Below are 22754 nucleotides of genomic sequence, written 5' to 3' on the forward strand. Positions count from 1 at the left end.
CACCTCCCACCCTCTTCTGCCCTATTCCCCTCCTCTAGACCTCTGACAGAAGGGGACCTCCTCCCCCACCATATGACTACAGCCTATCAGGCCTCATATGGATAGCGTGCTTCCCCTTCCTCTCTGTGCCCTCAAGGCCTTCCCATGAAAGGGAAGTGATCAAATTGGGGGCACCAGAGCTCATGTCATAGGCAGGCTATGCTCTCCCCACAACCATGGAAAATGAGCTGTTCATTGGCTAGATTTGAACAGGGGGCCTAGGTTCACCGCATGCGTTGTCTTTGGTTGGTGCAAAATATCTATTGAGCAAAACTATATTTTAAATGCTGACCATGTTGTAAACTCATGTTGAACTTTCTAAGAAATTCCAAAAATTGATCTGTAAAGCTGCTGTCCGTTTTACATTGACACAAGCAATGTGTAAGAATTGCAGTTACTGCTTGATCATCGTAAGCACCTCAGCTTATCAGAGTCTTAAACATCCCAACATCTTTCTAATCATTTCAGTAGTTCTAGTAAGGGGTGACCTTAGATATGTACTCAAAGCTGTTTCTCATTGTGATTGTCTCCTCTGCAGTGGTCAATGACAATACTCACCCTCACCAGTTATTTCTGCACTGTTGTGGTTATGGTAAGTACGTGACTGGCCCATACAGCCTCTGAATATCAGGATCTAGGAGCCCATTTGTCTCCCTAATGGAAATACCTGCAGTTACAATGGTAAGTGAACACCTTGTTACTTAGCTGTTCTAAACGAAGGCCTGATTATGAGCCAAAGATGGTCATAACTGACAATACGAACACAAACTGACAGGCATCAAGCAACTGCCTAAGGCAATTAGTCAATTTGTGGAATACATAATCAACAATTAAATCCAGCAAAATTTATGTGGTAGGGATCCTTAGTAAAGATTAAATCCATTTTAATATACTTCATACGTTGTGATAGATGCTCCGGTCAATCTTCCCCTCTAACTTTTGGAAAGTTATCTTTCCAAAGACTAGTACAGGGCAGAGATATTTGCTTGTCAGGAAGATGTCCTATGGCTTCCTATTCCATCAATAGTTCATTGTCTCTGCTTTGGTAAAGTACCATACAGGAACTGGACCATAATCAATGGAAACATTTCTTCTGTAGGCATGACATAGTAAAGAAAAGCATGGCCAGGCTGCGATGCCACCACAAGAAGACCAACAGAGCCAACTAACCAGGGCCCAGAGGGGCTTGTGGAGACTGAAATGCTAACCATGTACCATGTGTGGACTGGACCTTGGCTTCCTACACAGATGTAGATGATGGGCAGCTCAGGAATTGTGTGGGTCCCCTAGTAAGGGGAGCTGGGCTGATCTCTGACATAGAGTCTGTTGTCTGCTTTTCTATTACTTCTCCATTGATGAGGCTGCCTTGCCAGGCCACAGAGGAAGAGGATGAGCTCAGTCTTAATGCGACTGGATGAGCTGGGGTGGGTTAGGGGAGGTTGCCCTTTTCTGAGAGTAGGCAGAAGAGGGAGGGAGGGAGGGTGAGACTGGGTGGAGAGGAGGGAGGGGCATACTATCAGATATAAGTAAACAAACAAATAAGTAAATAAGTAAAGGAATCCTGAAAGCAAGCTGGGGTTTGTAGATAATTTGGTGCAAAAGAAGAAATCTGAGAAAACAAGCTAATATTCTAAAGGAACTTGCCGCGTATGTGTGCAGTTAAAGAGAAAGAGTAATGTAAGATTTGTAAGAATTTTAGATATTCTTCTTCCAAAGAAAACCTTAAAAAAAAAAAAAAGAACATTGAAGTTTCTTTGTTGAGTTCCACCAAATGGTTAAACAAAAGTGTAAGACCTCTTAAAGGCTCTGATTCGTTAAAAAAAAAAAAAAAAAAAAAAAAAGTGTCGATTGTAATGGCACCTTTCTTCCTTATTCCAGTTGCCAGTATGGGCATGTGGGTGCTAATTCTGGAAGAGCTGTGAGCTCAGAGGGAACCGTGTGGTGTGTAACCAGCTCTCCCGGCTCTCTTTGGTCAGGAAAAGAAGACATTGATGGTACTACAGCACTTGCCTCTGTGTAGCCATTTTATGCCAACTTGACACTACCATCTAGAGTCAGCTGGGAAGGAGGAACTTCAGTTGAGAAAATGTCTCTCACCAGATTTCTCTGTGGACAAGGCTTGGTACATATTCTTGGTCTATGATTAGTGGTGGGAGGACCCAATCCATTGTGGGTGGTGCCACCCCTGGGTTGGTGGTGGTCTTGGGTGCTATAAGAAAGCCGGCTGAGAAAGCCACGGGGAGCAAACCACGGCCAGCATTCCTTCATGGCCTCTGCTTTGGTTCCTGCCTTGTTTTCCTGCCTCGAGTGCCCTGAATGTTGGACTGTAACTGTAAGGCAAAACACACCCTTCCCCCTTCAAGTGCCTTTTGGTCATGGTGTTCTGCCAGAGCAATAGACGCCGGGGTAACACCTGCCTTCTACCCAGCAGACAGCAATGCTTTCAGGTGAACACGGCACTGTCTCTTGGATACTAGAGGTTTAATGCTTTTGATATATTAACTTTTAAAAATTATGCCTAGAACTATATTTACCAAAGAAGAAAACAAAACAGAGATTTAAGTTATTTTGTGAAAGAACTCTGTGGTTCCATATAATAAAAGTTTAATGCACTTTAAAAAAGCAGTTTTAGGAGAGTATTATATAATTTGATTTAAATGTGTTGCTTTTAAAGATACTGACAATTTAAAAAACCCTAGAGTGGATCTATCCACCTGGATGTTACCCACTTACATGTCTGTTCTAATAAGTTTAAAATATGTTTTCTAGTTTACATATTATTTTCTACAGGCCCAAAAAAGCTTTAAAACTTAAGATTTTTAGGACTAGCATGTTGCTGTTGGGTAGCTGCTCTCATCTGAGGACACATTACAGATGGAACTATGCACAGATTGTCCTCCGTTTGATAGAATTAATTCTGGTGCCTCTATGACTCCAAAGTCACTTTACTCGATGTTGTCTTTTTATATAATAAAATTCTGTTTGCTCCCTACACTTGCATGGAGCTTCTTAAAGGAGGTGTAGTTTGTTGGTATCTGAGTCCACACAATCACTTCCTTGCCCTTTGGTGCTGTGAGCCAGGTGCAGATGGGCTGAACACATGGGGAGTGAGCATATGAGGGAAGGCAGAAACGGTCCCTGTTAGCCAGTGGAGGCCCCAGATCTATCTCACACACAAGATGGCAAACAGGGAGGCAATACTCAGGCTGGCATCTTGTGCTGGCTCCCACAGGCTGGCTTCATGGGATTGTTTGCACTGGTTGGCACTGTCAGGGTATTTCATATAGTCAACAAACAGACACTGAAATGGCAAGCCCCTGTGAGACACTTTTGTGATTTTTTTCCCCCACTCGTCTGGTTTGTTGTATCTTGCCTGTGAATTCATTAGTAGTGTTTTCGATTCTGGCATAAAACACCTTTCATTAATTCTGTGATGCTATAAAAACAGGTACGGGTGGCAAGTGTCTTGGAAAATGAAAGCAATGCAATGCGTGCTCATCAGGTTGGGAAAAGAAATGCATAGAAACAGTAAAAATTATGCAGAGAAACTCACATGGGAAGAAAAATCTCTCCAGACATGTAAAGGCCAATGGAGGATGTCTGGCTGGCCCGCACCCATGTACAAGGGTGGCAGAGGCAAGGTGGGATCTCTGAGGGGTGAGAGGGAAGTCGGGAGGAAAGCACCGTTGCTTGTTCTAGGCACTGTGAGGGTGTGAGTGAGTGAGGAGTCAGGCAGGAGGATTTCATGGTGCATTCCAAGTGCAGGCAGGAGGTCAGAGCATCACAGGCAGCTGTGGACAAGCTCAGCAGGGACACATGGGGATGGGAGTTGGATTTTAAGTGCACAATAGAAAAGGAGAGCTTATGTGCAGCTGGGATAATGAGGTGTGAGGTCATGTGAAGGCAGAAGGGGGTGCTGTTCAGAAGACACCAGGAGACAAGGTAGCACTGGGCTGAAGTCTCCTCAGGCTCTCTGAGAGATGCTGATTGGGGACATGGTGGCAAATGATGGAAGACACTAGACAGTCACAGAATGCCTGGGCTGAGTGTCTAAAAGGATAGTTCTAGAGTGCTGATGCCTTAGATGGTGAAACAGGAGAATTCAGCAGTGGTGAGGTGGACCGCACTGACTGACCCTGGGGCTGGGGCTGGATCTGTGTGGATTTGGCTGAGTTGAGCTAGGCCCCTGTCTTTCAGGTGTAGACTCTCGATGGCAATAATGTTTGATGGAAGTGGACAGAGATTGGGGAAAGAAAGCTGAGGTGAGGGAGCGATAAAGGGAGGCTTCACAGGGAAGGGCTGGTGGCCCAGATCCTACATGGCACTGTTGGTCAGGGACCTTGGGTAAAAGTATTCCTGTTGCACGCTGTATGGAGAATACTATAAAACTCATAAGCACTTTCTCATCTGCCGTCTGCCTTGGAGTAGCCACCAAGCTGCAGACTTTCATACAACGCCTTAGCAGGAAGACCATCAGCTCTGAGGCTGAGCCCTCAGACCCTATACAGATTGTACAAGCCAAGGAAAGGCACTTCCTCCTCAGCGAAGGTTGTTTTTCACTGATAAGCAGCTGGAAGATGGGCAGACTTTGACTACAATGTTCAAAGGGACTCCACTCTTCATTTTGGGTTTTGAGACTTCAGTGATGATGTTCAGAAAACAAAAACATCTTACACAACTTCCAGTAAGAATAAGCAGAAGAGAAGCAAGGCTTAAGTCGGCTGTCCTGACCTATGACATGGGGGATAAAAATGGTAGTGTTGGTGTCGTTGGCTGACTGCCCTTGCGATGAATGTGGTGCTGGAGATTTCATAGCAACCACGTTGATAGACATTACTGTGGCAAGTGTTGTGCTCATCAGAGCAGAAGACGTGAGTAATTGTGTGAGTTAATAAAAAGACAATAACTGAAAACAAAAAGGTAAAAACTGATACGCAAGAATATTTTTGTATTTATTTGAAAAAAGAGTGGGTAATTACCTGACATTTTAAGAGACTGGAGTTGTCTAAGCCGCTTCCTAGTGGCTTTCTGGTAGCACTGAATATTCTGAAGAAAACTGTAGAACCTTTACTTTGATGGCTACTTGGATGGGAAGCTCTCAGTATCATAATTTTTAAAATGTTGGTGTTTGACTTTATAGGTTGAAACATGTGCTAGCATTTAGTCAAAGGAAGAGAGTGAGAGAGCGAGAGCGAGTGAGAGAGAGAGAGAGACAGAGAGAGAGAGACAGAGAGAGACAGAGAGAGACAGAGAAAGACAGAGGCAGAGACAGAGACAGAGACAGAGAAGAAAGGGGAGAGAGAGGGAGAAGTGATGACTTATGAGGGAATTGTGAATTCAGTTGCAGGACAAACCTGTGATTGGAAGCTGTTCTCTGCCCCAAATGAGTCTTCAAGGGCACAAACTCCACGCCAGGGTGTTAAGTTTCCATACATAGTTTTCTCTGCTATGTTATGTTCTTGTCCTGCTCATCAAGATTCTTTGATCTGGTAGATTCTATGGAGCTTTATCTAGAACTAATGGATCCTGGTACACCCTAAAACCATACTGCCAGTCTTTCTTTCTTTCTTTTTTTTTCAACACATTTTTATTGAAAGATAAAATAATTCATATTACATCTCATTTTCTATCCCATCCCATACATCCTCCCATTCCTCCCTCCCTCCCACTTTCACCCCATTCCCCCTTCCCTATGACTGTGACCAAGGGGGACCTCCTCCCCCTGAATATGATGCTAGGATATCAAGTCTCTTCTTGGTGGTCCACTATCCTTCCTCCGAGTGCCATTGGGCCTCCCCAGCAAAGGGACATCTGCCTGTCTTTCAGACAATAACTTGGCAGGCTCTTGTTGAACTTCCATCACTAGGATAAGTCATCCTGAAGAGTGCTAGAGACTCCATTCACAGATTTTATTCAGGTCCCTTTAGTGTTTGCCTGATGGAAAGCTTAAGTTGTGGTTAGTACTATTAGCAAAATTAAAGTGACCCACCTCCAGGTCATTCAAACTGAGAGCGTTGTACTTTCTTAGCATAGATTTCCTTCTGAGCAGGGGTTAGAGGCTCCTTTAAAATTTATGACATAGTCTATTGTCAGAACCTTGCTCTTGTGAATTCTGGCATTTATCATAAATCACTCTAAAGAATAAACTGAGAAGCTTCTTACTGGAGCACCTTCAGATTTGGTGCTTGTCCATATTATATTTCTTCAATGCAAAAGGTAATATTTAAAGAAAATTCGAAGACCACTGCTGTTATATACCTCTGGTGATAAGGTGTTTCATTTTCAATTAGGTAGTGTTTTGGTGCTTACAATTGTAGCTACTGCTTTCAGGTCCCAAGCTGGCATAACTGTTGATGATTCACCCAGTTCCATACATTGACTTCATGTTCCAAAGTACTTCAGTTACAGCTAATGCCAAGACAACCCCCCACCCCCATCCATCTCTTCCATTCTCCTGACATTTGGGATCAAGTTCACCTTGGTTCCCTCAGCTTTTCTTGGAGCAAGCTAGATTCTGTCTCTGCTGGGGGGTAAGAGCCTGCTTGGTGCCTGCTATGACCTGGGGGAGGGTGACCTCATTCACATTCTTCTCGGCCATGCTCTTGAATTCTCAGTATGCATACATACATGTTGCAGATGCACAGACATGTACCTGCAAACGGGGTCCCTTTGTTTGGGATGTGAGTTGTGACTGACATTGAGTTTGCTGGGTCATAACAATGGAGTGCTACTTGTTCCCTCGGTCTTAGTGAAGTTTTACTCCAGTGGGGGCAAGGATAGTGTGGGAAAGATCTGGAAGTGTTTCTGGGTGCTTCTGGGCGAGACTGTGCAATATTACTGACAGCTAATGTGAGCAGAGTTGAGAAGTGGCTACATCCCTTTAGGCCGCTTGCCTCTGCCACCTAATACTCACCCTTGAAATCCAAGGTGAGTGTGAGAGCGACTTTACATCAAGTGCTACTGATTTCCAGCCATTTCACTTTTTCTGACAATTCATGACTTGGCTTTGCTGACAGAAATGGTTTTTATTTTATTTTATCAGATTGTGAGAAGCGAAGCAGGCCTCAATGTTCTCCTTAGAGACAAGATAATTATGAACAGGCTGAAGCAGACAGCACTAGGGTTTAAGAAGCCAAAGGGATCCCCCAAGATGTGCGGGAGTGCACATCTTGATCCCAGTAGAGAAAACTGCACCTCCAATGTGCTTTATACAAGTTCCAGGCTAGCTGGGGCTACATGGTGAGACCAGTGAAAGATAGAGAACCTGCTTGTTTGAAGGTAGTTATTCAAACAATCTAATGGACCCTTGTAAATAACAAAAGGTGAGTGCAGGTGGGAAAGTCTTTAACTTAAAAGTGGGTTTGTCAGGAACCTCTTCCCAGCCAGAAAAACAGTGTCACTGGCCAAGATTAAACTTCCAGTGCAGAGACACAGGCCCTAGTTTCCACAATGTGTGTTTCCAGGTGACAGCCACTTCTTGCTCAGTAGTGTCATATTCCTCCCACTTTTTTCTCATGACAGTCACCATGGAGTGAAGTTACATATCTGAACATGTATTGGAGGAGTGCAGATCTTCCTTGCTAGGCTGCAAACCCCATGAAAGAAGAGTGCATGGTGTCTACCCACACAGGTGGCTTCTAGGTACACTGTCAGCCATATGGTTGGTGGCCAAAAAATATTTTCAGGAAACAGTGTTTAATATTAATCCAACAATAGGTGGGTTTCTATGCATAGCTTCTGAGTGCAGCTGAGGTGGGAACACAGGGTTGAGGCTGAGATCTCTGGAGGGACTTTTCTGTGTTGCTGTTTTAAAAGATGATACTGTCATTGCTTTTGCATTTTTGGTATACTGTAGTCTCCCAACACTGTACAGAGCCGAATCCCCAGCTACACATTGGCTGCTCGCCTTCACATTCTTTTTTACCGTCTTTTATTAGTGTACACCCCAAACCGGGTCCTAACCCTGCTCAGCTTCGGCTTACTGACTCAAATGAACAGGTGACTCACTTCAAAGTGATTAAGACAGAACTGACCCACGCTTTAAATCATGCTCTACTCAGTTTCTTCTCTGCTGCGTTTGATGCCTGTCCGGACTTTGCTGCTCTGTCATGATTCTTGTGCTAGGCCACCTCACTCCAGGTTCTCCCCTTCTTGTCCACCATCTCTTCTGGACAGTCCCCGGACCTCACTCCTTCTCCGGTTCTTCAGGCTGTCTCTAGTTGTCTTATTTTTCAGCTGCAGTAAATGCCTCTAGGCTCCCATTGCCCGCTGCTGTCCAGCAGGTGTGCTCAATACCCCTTGCTCGGCTTTCACTATTGGCTCCTAAGTAGTTTGTTTACAATGGAAATTCCATCATTTCAGTTCATCTTTTATGCCATGATCAGACTTGTTTTCTTAGAGGAAAAAAACCGCTCATATAGTTCCTTCTTGTGTAACATGCACCTCCTATGGTCCCCAAGGTGGCATCTTCACTGTCATCAATAGCTGAGGTGGGACCCACCTCACTAGTATCTTGGCTGAATGACAGTTTGCTGTATCTCAGACACAGCTCTGATCACCCTAACCCTCACACACGTTCTTTAAGGTAGATACCGGTGTCCCCATCCCATTTTATTTTTGCAAATGAGAAAGCTGAGTGAGATGTTGGTGTGTGACATCTTTGAGCACACACAGAGATAAAACTTACCCTTTCTGGTTTGATTGTATACTCCACCCAAACTGTGCCCAGCTTGTTTTATGCTCCTGCTGCAGAAACTGCTCCCTGGGCCCCCAACATGTCATCTTCCTACCTTCCTGCTTCACTGTTTCTACTTCCTGGAGTGTTGTTAATTCATTTCCTGGGCAGCTTTCACTCATTTCGCTCTTACCTGCTCTGTTCCAGGGCCTTCTCTGCTTTATTGATGAAGGGCTTGGCTTTTATAAGTCGGTGTCCCATATAACACCATAAACCCCTTGAGTAGAAAGCATGTTTCTATGTCTTAGCTAGCATTTCATCGAGTCTCACTGTATGTTATCAAAATGCTTATTGAAGAGACCAAACAAGTAAAATCTCCAGGGAGATCAAAGACCACATCTTTCTTCCTTCGTGCTACAAGTTCAACTTGCTCAACTTTTAGTGTAAACACACAGGGAAAAGCTCAGTTGGTATTTGAATGGTAAAGTAAACCACAGTTAGAATTTTAGTAAATTAACAAGGAGAGCTGCCTGTCCTTCATCTACAGCTGTTGTAGTAGCTTCCGCTTGGAATTGCTTTGTGTTTAATCATAGTTTTCATTTATAATTAAGGTGTAAGTAGTTTTGGTTTCTTTTTTGCTCTATTAAATAAAAAAAGAGAAAATGAAGTGTGTTTGGTATAGATTAAGAAGGACACATTGTAACTGACTTTTGGTCACAGTGTCTGTTATAATTTAATATGTTCTTGATTTTAGATTAGGGAGCTATTCATGTTATTGCTTATATTTGCTATGAATGGGAAATAGTGAAAATAATAAATGTTTTTGTAATGCAAAATTTACTTTGTACAGAGAGCAATGAGAAAGGAGGAGAGAAGAAATATATCGGGCACTGCCTTGGTGTGGGACCCTTACCTGCTGGCCTGGCTTGATGGGGGACAGGGTGATGCCCTGGGTGTTGATCACAGGCAGGATCTGGTTTCCGATGACTGTGGCAATGATCTGGCCCTGGGCATTGGTCAGGAGCTGGGGTGTGATCGGCTGTACTTGAAGGCCCTGAGTGCCACTTGCTGCTTGGCTTGATGGCCCTGGGTTAGGCATCAGTGGGATGGTTCCAATAATCTGCAAGAGATAAGCCTGAAGGTGAGGGGTCAGATGAATCCAGGCTCCTCCTTGCACAAATGAAGACCACATTGTCCCCTTGTCACGAGGCATGCTATCATCTCTCTCTACAAGCTGGCCAGGCTGGAAGAGCAGGAGTGGGTAGCAGGGCAGGAGGGAAAGCTACACATGTGCTGATTTCACCAAGGGGAGGGGAATTATCTTACTTGAAAACAAAACCAGATATTGATGAAGATGTAAACACGCAGGTTCTTCCAGGGCTTGCTCTCAGAAACAGGACTAACAGATCTTAGCACTTAAGGCCTTTGTGCACCTCTGACACTGCGTCTTCCCTACTGTGAACTCTGGGCACGCCTCCTCTCCCACAGCCTGTCCCTTATGTACACCATCCTGTTCTCTGGCCCTGTCCTGCCATTACCTGCTGCTAAGGTCAGGTTGGCTTTCTGACCTTTGTACTCCGTTGGACTAATCCCTTTCATGTACTGGGTAGAGCACCAGACTCTGGAGACAAGAAGGCGGATGTCACTCCCAGCCTGGCCCCCCACCAGCCACATTTGTCACAGTACTTTATCCTCTCAAAGGTTAGTAAGTAAATGGTTGGACTCTTCAAACAGAGGTGATGTGACTATTGAGGACTGAAATCAGAAAGATGAGAAGGACAGCTTAATCGGAGTGTATTCAACTGGGACCTGGTTGTTAGGGGCTTCAGCATGTGTGTGAGTGTGTGTGTGTGTGTGTGTGTGTGTGTGTAGCCTTAAGCATTTGGAACTCAGGCCTCTGCCACAGGGCCATTGTCTCCAGTGGCTTCTGTCGTCAGTGAAAGAGTTGTGTGGGATGATTGTAGGAGGCAAGTGGTTAAATATGTGACAGAAAATGGTGTCTACAGAGTCTGAAAATGGAGGCGTAGTATGCTTTTCTAGGGACAACTTTAATTTGCAAAACCTCTAACTACAGGATGTTTCTAAACATGGAACCTCAAGGGGTGTCATGCGGAATGGGTGTGGGGCTATTTCTCCTGCTTCTCCTAAGCCTTGCACGACCAAGTTGTCACCCATGGCTGTTTCCTAGTTTTAAGCCATGGTGACCTGATCCATGACTTTCACTGTCATGTGACGTTTTAGTTTCATGCTGCCTTCTTACAAGAACGTTCTGGACTGAACCTGGGATTAGTTAGGCCTCTCCTTCACAATTCACATACAAAGGTGAAGAGGGGCTCTGTGCTCTGGGAGAGGAGTTTGTAGGTGACAGATCTGGAACTGGTACCCTCAAACGTTTTTCCATTTGCCCCTTAAGTCCCACCACCTGGAGGACACTGAGCATTGGATGCTGAGGACTTAGATTTTAGACAACGCTTTGCATTCTGCCTGCAAATTTCCACTGGATGATAAGCTCTCTGTGGACTAGTTCACAAGTGATAGTGTCTTTGATTGTACAACACTTACACAGGGTTTGGAACATAGTTTCTCAGCAATATTTTTTCAATGAATAGCTTTAGGGTTCTGGACTTCAAGATTCCAGATGCAAGTGGGACACTAGGAAAACCCATAACACTTGGGGAGATAGTATTGGAGAGCCTCCTTCTCCCTCTGCCATTGCTTTCAACACAGCCGTCCTGTGGGATTGTGGAAATGGAGAAGCTGTGCAACTATGAGCTATCAGTGGCATTTGTCAGTAGATGCTGATGAAGTCAAGCAATTATTGCGGAAGTGCTCGGCCATCCTTTATGGAGCTGTGAGGCTTCTGGTATCCTAGCCAAGCATGCAATGTCTGTTTTGCAGCAACAGCTATGAACATGTCCCATCAGCAAGCAAGGTCGGGAGGAGTCCACATCAATAGGTCATAATGTGTAAGCACTTTATTGATGAGTGGCCTTACATTAGGCTAAAAGCCAGCTCCTGTGACCCCCACAGGCACTTTGAGAGAGACACAGGATCAGCCTCCTGTCCTAGTCTATACTGGATATAGACGGCCTACACACGCACAGTGAAAACTCGCCAATAGACCTTCCCTCTCCAGCTGCCTGGAGTGTCTTTTAGGCCTTTGGCTTCCTCCTCCACCTGATTGGCTGCAGAAGCTGGATGCATTTACATGCAGGGCTATGCATTCTATTTTAGGCAGGATGTCAGTGCATTTAGGAGCTTGTGGGAGTATGTAGCCTGAGAGAATGCCTCAGAGTAAGGCATGGCGCATGACAGCTATAGAACACACGGTGATGAAAAGAGAGGCATCTGGCCCGGTGATGATTGACGTGGGTGAGTGCTGACTCTGTGGTAATGAGATGCGCTTTCTGGGTGAAAGAAGAAACAGAAAGACAAATGCAACCGGCGCACCGGTCTCTCCCCTAGGAACAGCCTCACTCCTCAACACTGAGCTGCAACTAAAATTCTTGTCACTGTGTCTTCCCCACCTCTCCTCTGCTCTTGAGATGAATCTGAGCATCATGTATGGAGAAGACAACAGTAGTGTTAGAGCCCAAGGAGTCTGAAGTGGTCCAGTGGAAGGAGATGTTTAACAAAGAGAGGGTGGCTGTGAGGTGAGAGGTGGATGTGAAGTCAGGAAGTCTTTGGTGAAATTGTACATTTCTTTGCTATTGTTACCTTCCTTCCAGAGGCACAAGTATCACCATGTCCGCATGCCAAATACTTTTTGGTGCACACTGGGGACTTTGTAATAGACTCCAAGGTGTTAAAAAAAATCCTGGTTTTAATTTTCTCTAATTTATTCAATGGTAGAGGTGCTTGCACACTAGATTATCTACAAATTATCTGTTGAATTATTATGCTCGGTCTGGCTTTGACTCTCATAGCATTTCCACATACCAGAACACCCCCTAAGCATGTTGGGGTCACAGAGATATGACAAAGGGATAATAGGAGTGGAGGCACTCACGTCAGACACCTTCCATGCTCCTAACAGTTGTCCAGTTACTGATGGAAATTGTGTTTCAAACTAAAGGCCTTGGGAAATTCAAGGGAAGAGTCTTTATCTATACACATTTCAACTAAGGTAGGAAATTAGCCCAGTCTGGCAAGGCTAGAGAGAATCTCTGGTTTGGGGATGAAGAAAGTGTGCTTTTAAGATTAGCTTCTAGGGGAACTTGCATACCCAGCTTGTAAAAGCTAAGAATGTTCTGCAAAGCCCTGATGGAAGTTACAGTGTCACAAGGCAAGCAGGATCTGTCTCCTGCTCACCACCCACACCCCATAGTTAAAACTACGTCAAACTCCCTTCAGTTACAAAGGACTCTGGCAGAGCAACTGGATTCCTGTGGACCCCTTTCTCTATTAGCACTGAGCTATGGGCCACAGAGGATGCTGACTAGATGCAGTCGGGACAGGACAAGGTTAATGTGATATCAAATGCAAAGATTCAATCAGTGAAAGGAAGAAACGAGAAGCCAATGAATAAGCAGGGGATTTGTGGTAAAAATGCCTATATCTATGTGGTATGTGTTCAAGAACACTGGGAATAAATGAATTATTTTAGAGGAAGACGAGAGTGGTTCGGGAAGACCACAGGAAGATGCAGGGGTTAAGGCAAAACTATTAGAAGCTAGTGGGAAGGTAAGAGGCATGGGGGTGGTGCGTTGATCAACTTGGAGACAAGAGGAGGTGTCAGCCCGGAAAGGTTTGATTCCATCTGTGCAAAGACTTGAGGTAACTTTTGAGGGGAAGGGTTGGGGCAGCATTTGTGCATTCTGGCCTTGTACTTGATATTTAGCCCAGGTTACCTCAAACCTGATCCTCCTGCCTCAACCTCCTGAGCACTGGTGTTACGTGTGCCATCATGCCTGATGGTGAACTGGGTTTGTTAAGGTGTGGAAGGAGGGCTGATATGGAGCCATTTCAGGTATGACTGTGGCAGTGAGGGCTGGATAGTCTCAAGTAGTGAAAGGCTACAGACCAGATCCATGGCTAGAATGCTCCTGACGTCACCCAAGAGTGAAGCCTAATGCCTCAATGAATCCTTAGCACAGAGCACGCTTGATTAATCGGTTTCCACTTCAAATCACAAAGCACAGCCTACCTCATGTCTAGCTTGCACCATTAGGAATTTTTGAGCGAGGTTATTGCCCCATCAATCCCACAGCAAATAGCTCAGGCATCGTTTGCAATGATCTTCGGTGTCATTGCCCTGACTCTCTACCTGTAATGATTCATCTCTGATGAATGCTTTAACCAGGCTGAGGCCCGTACTGGTATTATAATGATAATTTGTGTCTTGAAAGAGATCCTGTTTTTCTAACAGGGGACTAACTTGGTTGCTGCTGTTCATGTCTGCCTGATGCTTTCCTTGGATGAGTTAAGAGCATTAACTGCAATTGAGGAATAAAGTTCATATATAAGAGCGGCTAAACAAAAACCATTCAAATGAATAGTCATCATTGGCACGTGTCACTTAAAGGATTCCTATTTCTGTAGTAAATTTAGTGGTTTACATCCAATAGGGACTGTCACTAATTCAGAAGAAGCAAATGATGCCATCATGAAGATTACTTTGTGCTGGTGGCAAATCTGGCAAGTTAAAGGCCATGCAGTTTCTCAGGGTGTTGTTTCAACATCCTCCTGCATATCTGTCTAACAGGTATTCACAGGGATAAGCCAGGTCTGAATGAGGGAAGTGAATGAATGAAGGCATTCATTGTTAATACGCAGATGCCATCAGCAGCAGTCTTAGGCTGGTGTTACAGAGGCCAAGGCACCCAGACAAGTCATCTGATGGGCCACATGTTGTTACAGTGTCTGATACATACTTAAACTCTGACAAAGGAATGTGATGGCAGATGTCACCCTGACAAGTAATTTTGTTGCCAGAGCTTAAGAAAGAGACAGCCTTTCAATGTTGTACTCAGTGACTTCCTCGGGTCTGTCAGTGTACTAGGTGGGGCACCTCCTTTCCAAATATTTGTGCCACCTCAGCAATGTTTGTGAATAGTACCATTGCTTTTCCACACTTGGACAAGGAACTAAAGATGCTTGTGAGGAGCGATCACTAATGGAAGCAGCTGGCCACTTTTCCCATCCTTCCTGGTCCGACCATAGTGATCCCCTCCTGGCTCAAGCAATGTGTTTTCTTTTTCTATATGATGCATTCATTCTAAACTCATTGTTATCCTAGATTTAAAGCTAACCTTGGAGTCATTTTGGAATCTCTGATGAGGACATTTATTCTATAGGGAAAAAGAAATACCATTATTTTACAACCAAAATTTACATTTCAAGACATGATCTAGTGTTTGGCCGTGTCCAACGTGGTGAACAAGAGAAGTGTGGACACCGAAAGGGAAAATCACAGTGAATCTGAATCAGAGAATGGTAAAGGCCTGGCGGGAGCATAGGGGAAGGAGCTGTCAGGGGCAGACAGATGGACGTGAATTGGACCCTTTGTCTAGGCTACACATAGAAGTTCCTGTGTTCACAAGTCCCACAACTCATTCACAATGTCTGCTACGGCAGTGTGGCGAGAGGCGGCAATCCCATGGCCTGGCATCTCAGACTGGGTGTCTTAACCCAAATTGAAAGACACACACTTTAATGAGAAGCTGTTAGAAAGAATAGTTGAATGTGTTCATTCTAACTAACACTTCTTTTGTGGGTGTTACAGGTCTGTCCTACTTGGGAATACCCTCCCACTTGATGTCTTTAGCTGTCAGAATTTAAACCCTGTTGAGTGTTAAAAGGCTTGGTTTCAGTTTTAGGAACACAGAAACATAGACAAAAGTACAGCACTGGGGGTCGCTGGGATTAAGCTGTATAGATACAGCAAACAAAACAAAACAAAAAACAAACAAACAAAAAACCCCAAACCAAACCAAAACAACCACCACCACCACCACCACCACCACCACAACAACAACAACAAAACCTCTAAAATCATCTTGGAGTCATTACAGGTAATTCTCTTAGTGAGTTTAAGGTGTATATGGAAGAAGCAAGTTCTTCCTGGCTAGGAGAGCTACTGGGTGGCTTTGCCTCTCAGAATATCTGTCTTTCTCTAAAATGGGAATAATCACTGCATAATGTCATTGCAAGTCCTAAATAAAACAAGGTGTTCAAAGCATTCACCATGGCCTGGGCGGCGGAGTGCTGGCAAACCTTCACTCAGGACATCGTTTTGCTGATGTTCCTGTGTGGCAGCTCCTGTGCATTTTCAGTAGGTTGCAAAACAGTTTTATTTTGAGAGACAATATACACATATGCCAGATTGGCTGTGAAATCGCAATCCCTCTGCCTCAGTTTTCCAAATGTTGTTATTACAGATGTGGGCCACCACATGTAGCCACCAAAGTCTTTTTAATATCATCATATCACCACAAAGTAGCTCAGCATTAAGAACAGAAGACAGTAGCCTACCCGAAGTGTAATGAAAGGTTCCCTGTCTTAGAAGTTTAGGCTGGGAGTTTACATGTAGGTGCTATAAAGATGTGTTTCAAAGGAAAACTCGACTGCGTGCTGAATACACAGGAGAGGACTCTGCAAAAGCTGTTAAGCAGTTCCAGAACACAGGCATCCATAATGAAGTTAGGGTGTAAAGAACTCTGACATTCTATGTACCTTCCTCACTCCCAGAGTGACCTGGGAGTTTTCTCCTTACTCCAAGGTTAACACACTTGGGTGAGCTTTCTCCCTTTAAGCTTAGCTACTCTAGTTTCTACAGATTTTGAAGTGAGAGGAGACAGAGAGAGTCTGGCGGGTGGAGGGAGGGGAGAAAGTGAGCGTGCTCCATCACTGGCAGGAGATGCTCGTCCACTGCTGGAGGGACCAGGATGTATACTTCTCTAGACTCCATTGCATAGGTCAGAGCCATTTCAAACCTGTGCTACAGCACCCCTTGGGCATATGCAGTGTGTGTGTGTGTGTGTGTGTGTGTAGGTGCACTTCACATTTGAGAGGTGAGATTTTTTTTCAAATTAAAAACAAATTAAGATGCACTATAAAAATTTGTATTTGCACACACACACATCTATATCTCTATATATGTCTGTGATTATATGATTTGCTATTTTTCTCTCATTTGGGTTCTATAATGCATGGCCAGAAAACACTGATAGAAAAAAACTTGATCCATTACCTAATCAAATGATTAAATTAAACGTAAACCAATGATGTTTCAGTCAAGCCAGAAACAAGGAATCGTCATAAGCCTTTGTGGTCTATTCTTAGACTGAATGGTGGTTAGATGCCAGTGCCCAAGAAATCCAGCCTTTCTGAACAACACAGAGACACCCACTGTCAGTGCAAATTTTAGAACTGTATCAGATCAACACCTGTCCTGGTCTGAAAAGCATACTGGCAAAGTTTGGACCTTAGAGGACTAGTGGGTTTCCCCATGGTACTGGGTTTCTAGAATAGTTTATACCGATCTAGAAAGTGGAACAATGAAGGCAGAGGAGGAGAGACGGTCTGGCAAGACATCACCTCCTCTGCTGTGAAGATTCAGCGAGGCATTTCTGCAGAGCATCTGTACATCTCCCCAGCAGGTCACAATGACACTTATTCAATGTGGTGGTATTTGGAGGTAAGGTCTTCTGGATGGAGATATATCAAGATGGCAGACTCCTCATGAATAGAACTACTGTCCTTATGAAAAGGACATTCCTCCCTCTTATCTCTAGAATCCTAATTGTAATTTTTTGGTGTACATATTTAATCCATAGTTTCTTATTACAAGGCAGAAGTAATACTCGCTGAAAGCAAATGGATTCCATTGTGCTGTGTGGCCTGGGATTTAATTTCTACCTCCCTATACTATTTTTCTTTATTTATTTGCATATTAGTTGTTCAGTTGGAGAATATGGAAACATGTATAAAGCTGAGCTAAGACTTCCATGCCTGATTGCCTGTAATTTCATTACACTTGTTCACCAGACAGTTGGAGAACTATCTGTGACCAGATGATGACAAATTCTTAATAATAATCAGAAACTTATTTCTTTATTTTATGCCTGGTCATTGAGTAGGGATTGTTCAGTTTCCATGCATTTGTAGGCTTTCTATGGTTTCTGTTGTTGTTGAGTTCCTGCTTTAATCCATGGTGATCTGATAAGACACAAGGGCTTATTTCAATCTTCTTATATCTGTTGAGGCTTGCTTTGTGACTGAGTATATGGTCAGTTTTGGAGAAGGTTCTGTGAGGTGCTGAGAAAGGTATGTTCTTTTGTGTTTGGGTAAATGTTGTGTAGATATCTGTTAGGTCCACTTGATTCATGATGTCTGTTTCCTAATTTCTCCATTTAGTTTCTATCTTGATGATCTGTGCATCAGTGACAGTGGGGTGTTGAAGTCTCCCACTATTAAGGTGTGGGTTTTGATGTGTGATTTAAGATTTAGTAATGTTTCTTTTATGAATGTGGGTGCCCTTGCATTTGGGGCATAAATGTTCAGAATTGAGACTTCATCTTGATAGATTTTTCTTTGATGAGTATGAAGTGTCCTTTCCCATCCCTTTTTGATTAATTTTGGAAGATATTTTATTAGATACTAGAATGGCTACTCCAACAACCATACTACAGTCCACAGACCTAAAGAAGCTAAGTAACAAGGAGGACCCTAGGGAAGATGCCTAATTCTCACTCAGAAGGGCAAATAGAATAGACACCAGAAGTTGTTGAAGAGAGGGGACAAGATAGGAGCCTCTCATAGATGTCCTCTGAAAGACTCCACCCGGTAGAGAATCAAAGCAGCTGAGACTCACAGCCAAACTTTGGGCAGTGCACAGGGAATCTTATGGAAGAGTTGGAGGATAGAAAGACCAGGAGGGGACAGGAGCTCCACACAGAGACCAGCAGAGCCAACAAATCTGGGCCAAGAGTGGCCTGCAGAGACCGATGCACCAACAGAAGACCATGCATGGAGAGGACCTAGACCCTCTGCTCAGATGTAGTTGATAGGCAGCTCATGTGGGCCCCCTAATATGGGGACCCAGCTCCATGTGGGTCCCCTAATATGGGGAACAGGAGCAGTCTCTGACATAGACTCTGTTGTTGGCTCATTGATCACTTCCCCCTGGCAAAGCAGCCTTGCCAGGCTACAGAGGAAGAGGATGCAGGCAGTCCTGATGAGACTTGATAGGCTAGGACCAGATGGTAGGGGAGGAAGGCTCTCCCTTTCTAGGGACTAGGAGACAGGGGTAGGGAGGAAGAAGGAAGGAGGGTGGGGCCAGGAGGAAATGAGGGAGGGGCTACAATTGCAATGTAAAGTGAATAAATTTTTTAAAAACATAATTACAAACTTTTTTTCCTTCATTGATTCTGCTTTTAGCCAGTTTACATATTAAAATATGGATGGTTTTCCTTTTCTCCAGTCATGGTCATGTTGTAGAATGCAAACGTATTTTCTATTTTCTTATTGAAGAGCATCACAGCTGTGCTGAAGCACCCACTTTGTAGAGTATCAACTTTGTCGGTCTTTTCTTGGCTTTCCCCAAGACTTTAAGTTTTAATACTAGCCTCCTAAAAACCCATCACCACCACCAATAAAAAAATAGAATTAGAGAAAGCATTTCTGTTTCTACTAGTTGCTGCCAGGTTAAATGACTAAATCAGACTGAAGCTATTTATTGCTTGGAAGAACATTTTGACTCACAGCCAGGAAACATCCTCCAAGAAATCCTTCCACCTAAAAACTATCTGTTTTATATGTCTAGAAAGGACAAAGAAATAACTATAGCAACTAACAAAGACAAAAAAAAAAAAAAAAAAAAAAAACAACAACAAAAACCCCTCAAAAAACACCTCTCCCCCCATAAAAAACCCGGCAACCCTCACAACCAATCAACCAACCAACCAACAAACAACAAACAACTAACCAACCAACTAACCAATTAACCAACCAAAACAACCAACCAACTAACTAATCAGCCCATCCAACTAACCAACCAACCAACCAACCCAACAACCAAAACAACCAACCAACTAACCAACTAACCAACCAATCAACCAACCAACCAACCAACCAACCAACCAACCAACCAACCAAATAAACAAACAAAACAAACCAGGGACCCATATGATCTCTATATTTCTAATTTATCCTTCATTGAAATAGGTCATTATTCAGTGGGAACAGGTAAAGAGAATGTTTGGCAATTGCTCAAGAAAGTGCTATGCATATTTAGCACCTCCTGGTTGGTTCTGTGTTTATACCCAGTGAGTGCATCAGACTGTAAAGCTGAATTTAAATGAGGAAAAACAATGGAAAGAAGCCTCCAAGGAAAAGGAAGGGTGGGGAAGGAAGAGCTGTTAAAGACACATCTGTCTATCATCACTCAGGTCCACGAGCCCTGGATGATCCATGTATTTTTTTGTGAAGAAAATGTCTATTGTCATGGCAAAATTAAATGTATTTTGATACTTGCACGTGATGCTTATCTATCTGCTCAATCAGAAAAAGTTGTCCTCGTCATTCTAACACATATTACTTTTTCAATTTCCTGTTAGTAATGCTTTCTTAATGTTCTCTAGGGTGAGCCCACAGGATTTCTCATTTCTCACAACAAAGACTGAAAGTGGTTAGAACTATGCTGATGAGCTCTTCTCATAAAATTGCAAGCTCATTTCCAGAGGTGCCACTCCTCAGCCAGATTCCCCAGCCACCCGCTTCTGACAAATGTCAACAAGGAGGGTGTGGTGCACGCCAACTGTGGCTTATCAGAGTTTTCTTATTGCTGTTTTTTTAACTTCCTGCCCCCCCCCCCCCTGCAAACGTATGCGTTTAGTTAGGCCAGTCTTTCATAGCTCATTGTGGGAACCAGTGTTGAGTTTACAAAGCCATTCCATCCTAAGCTGTGCCACGTGATCTAGGCTCGAAATCAAAGTGAGTTTTCTGAGTCCTGGGTATCAAGCACAGTGTCTCACTTTTGTGTTCATCTAAGTAATTCTTATGTTTCAATTTTGAACATGCCTTTTCTCAAAGATGACATCCTTTATATTAAAAAGCCTAAATGATACCAAGAAGGTTCTCATGGCTCAGTCTTCTGATTCTAACGTGCACTTCCTCAAGTTCCTTGTAAATCGAGAGCATTTTCTTCAGTGCACATGTCATTCCTCCCCATTTCTGGTTATGTGAGAAGGCTGGATAAAATGACTTGAAGATGTTCTTATTCCAAGGCACTAGAGGAAAACAAGAGTGCTTAAAGGAACCTGGTGGTTGATTACCCCCTCTGCCTCTGCCTTTGCTTAAATTGAGTACATCTTGTTAGGGAAAAGGGCCAATGTTGTTGTTCCCAGAAGCCTTATGGAGCTGGGGGAGGCGATGGGGGTAGCTAGGCATCAAGTAGTGTGGGGCTACTGTTAATCTTGAGAATATAGACTCTCCCATCAAGCTTATCACGTGGCTAGCCGACTCTGCCATCACCACACTGGCCTCTGCTGCATGTTGGAGGGAATGTGGTTTCCTGAAAGTGTGCGGCAGGCCATTCTTGAGACTCACATGACTCACTATCTGAGGACTAAGTGTTTAACAACTTTCATTGCATTCACACTTTACACTAGCTGTACATTTTTAAAAGAAGCCAAAGAGAGGTAAGTAATCGAAAACAACCATTTTCCTTTGACGTAGGAATACTGGATGGCGTTTAGAAACGTTTTCACATAAAACTGTAGTATGTTCAGTGGGCCTTACTCGAGATCAACTGACTGAAGGGGATTACATATACATGCAAGGTGTTATTCGATGTCTCTTATCCTGCAGGCACAGTGTTAGACATGTGGAGAGCTTATGCTGACAGCCGCTTTGCTCCAAGAAAACCTGGGCTTTGAAAGCAGCCAGATTTGTGTTGTTGTCCAGGCTTTTTTATTCACTCACTCTGTGGCTCTGGAAAGCTGGATACCATTCCTAAGCCTCCAGTCTACCCATCAGCAGCTCTGAGCTGGCATGGTAGCCAAGAGCACAGTGAGCATGGAGTGCTGAACCTGTGCAAAATGCTTACTGAAGAGCATATGAGCACACATGAGATGCTATCTGGGCCATGGACTTTATTACTGTGTCATGTTTGCTGTGTGCCAGGTGCTGTTCTTGGCTTTTGGCATGAAAGCAAGATACTTCCAATTGTTGTCAAAGCATGTGATGGAGAACACTCTCTTACATCAGATAAGACTGAGCTTGGCTCCTGCCATTTCTCACAGGGTGCCCCCAGAAGCTCTCCATCTGAGCAGCGGCCATAAACTGCATCATGCTGCAGTGGGAAAGTCTGAAGTGGTGGGGACATGCTGAGGTCTAAGTACTGTTGGCGCTTAGTGCTCTATAAATGGCAACCACTTACTAATTTTATTATTGATGCTAATGGTGATCCTCTTAACAACCCTTTAGGGGAGATTTTTATCATTTCAAAGAAGAGAAACCTGGCTGAGGGAGATGAAATGCCTTGCCTGGCCTTGGGGGTGTGTTAGATTGGAGTGAGAGCTTAGCGCCCTGCCTGCCTGTCTGATTTGAGAGCCTGGAGTCCTTTCCATGTGAGGATACAGACATTGCTGAGCTCTGTTACTTTAGCGAGGCTCTGGGTTATTGTCACTATCTATTGGTAGGTGTCTGATGCAGGGAGTGTGCTATGTTTTCTTGCATATCTGGGCATTATTCATTTAATGCCATTTGTCTCTAAGTTTAAGGTTATACTTATAAGTACTGACTACTGCAGTATTCTGGACGTTCCGGCTTATGACACCCTGTGAGGGTCTACTTTTACTGTTACCCAAGGTGACAAAAGTTAGGTGGTGTAACAAGTGAGAATTCAGAGCTAATGCCTTGTGTCTAATGGTGTTACACAGAGGTTACTTCTCCGTGGGTTTGAACTGAGCTGCTCTGAGTTGTGACGTCTGCGTTCCTCTCTGCTTCTGATGGACACATTTCTTTTTTATTGGCCCTGTAAGTTGATGTCATCTCCCATCTTTATAAGTGCTAACCAACTCAAGGGCCAACAATAATG

The 22754-nt window shown here is 43.9% G+C and overlaps 1 protein-coding gene across 1 annotated transcript in view; it reads right to left on the reverse strand.

Annotated features, from left to right (window-relative positions):
• The window catches only part of Pou6f2 (POU class 6 homeobox 2), a 378723-nt gene that overhangs the window by 14871 nt on the left and 341098 nt on the right, over positions 1-22754 (reverse strand). Inside the window, exon 6 of the mRNA XM_051168090.1 lies at positions 9627-9833. Coding sequence (XP_051024047.1) covers positions 9627-9833 — 207 coding nt within the window. The remainder of the gene's footprint in view (positions 1-9626; positions 9834-22754) is intronic.

Source organism: Acomys russatus, chromosome 3 (genome assembly GCF_903995435.1).
Source record: "Acomys russatus chromosome 3, mAcoRus1.1, whole genome shotgun sequence".
Classification (NCBI taxonomy): Eukaryota; Metazoa; Chordata; class Mammalia; order Rodentia; family Muridae; genus Acomys; species Acomys russatus.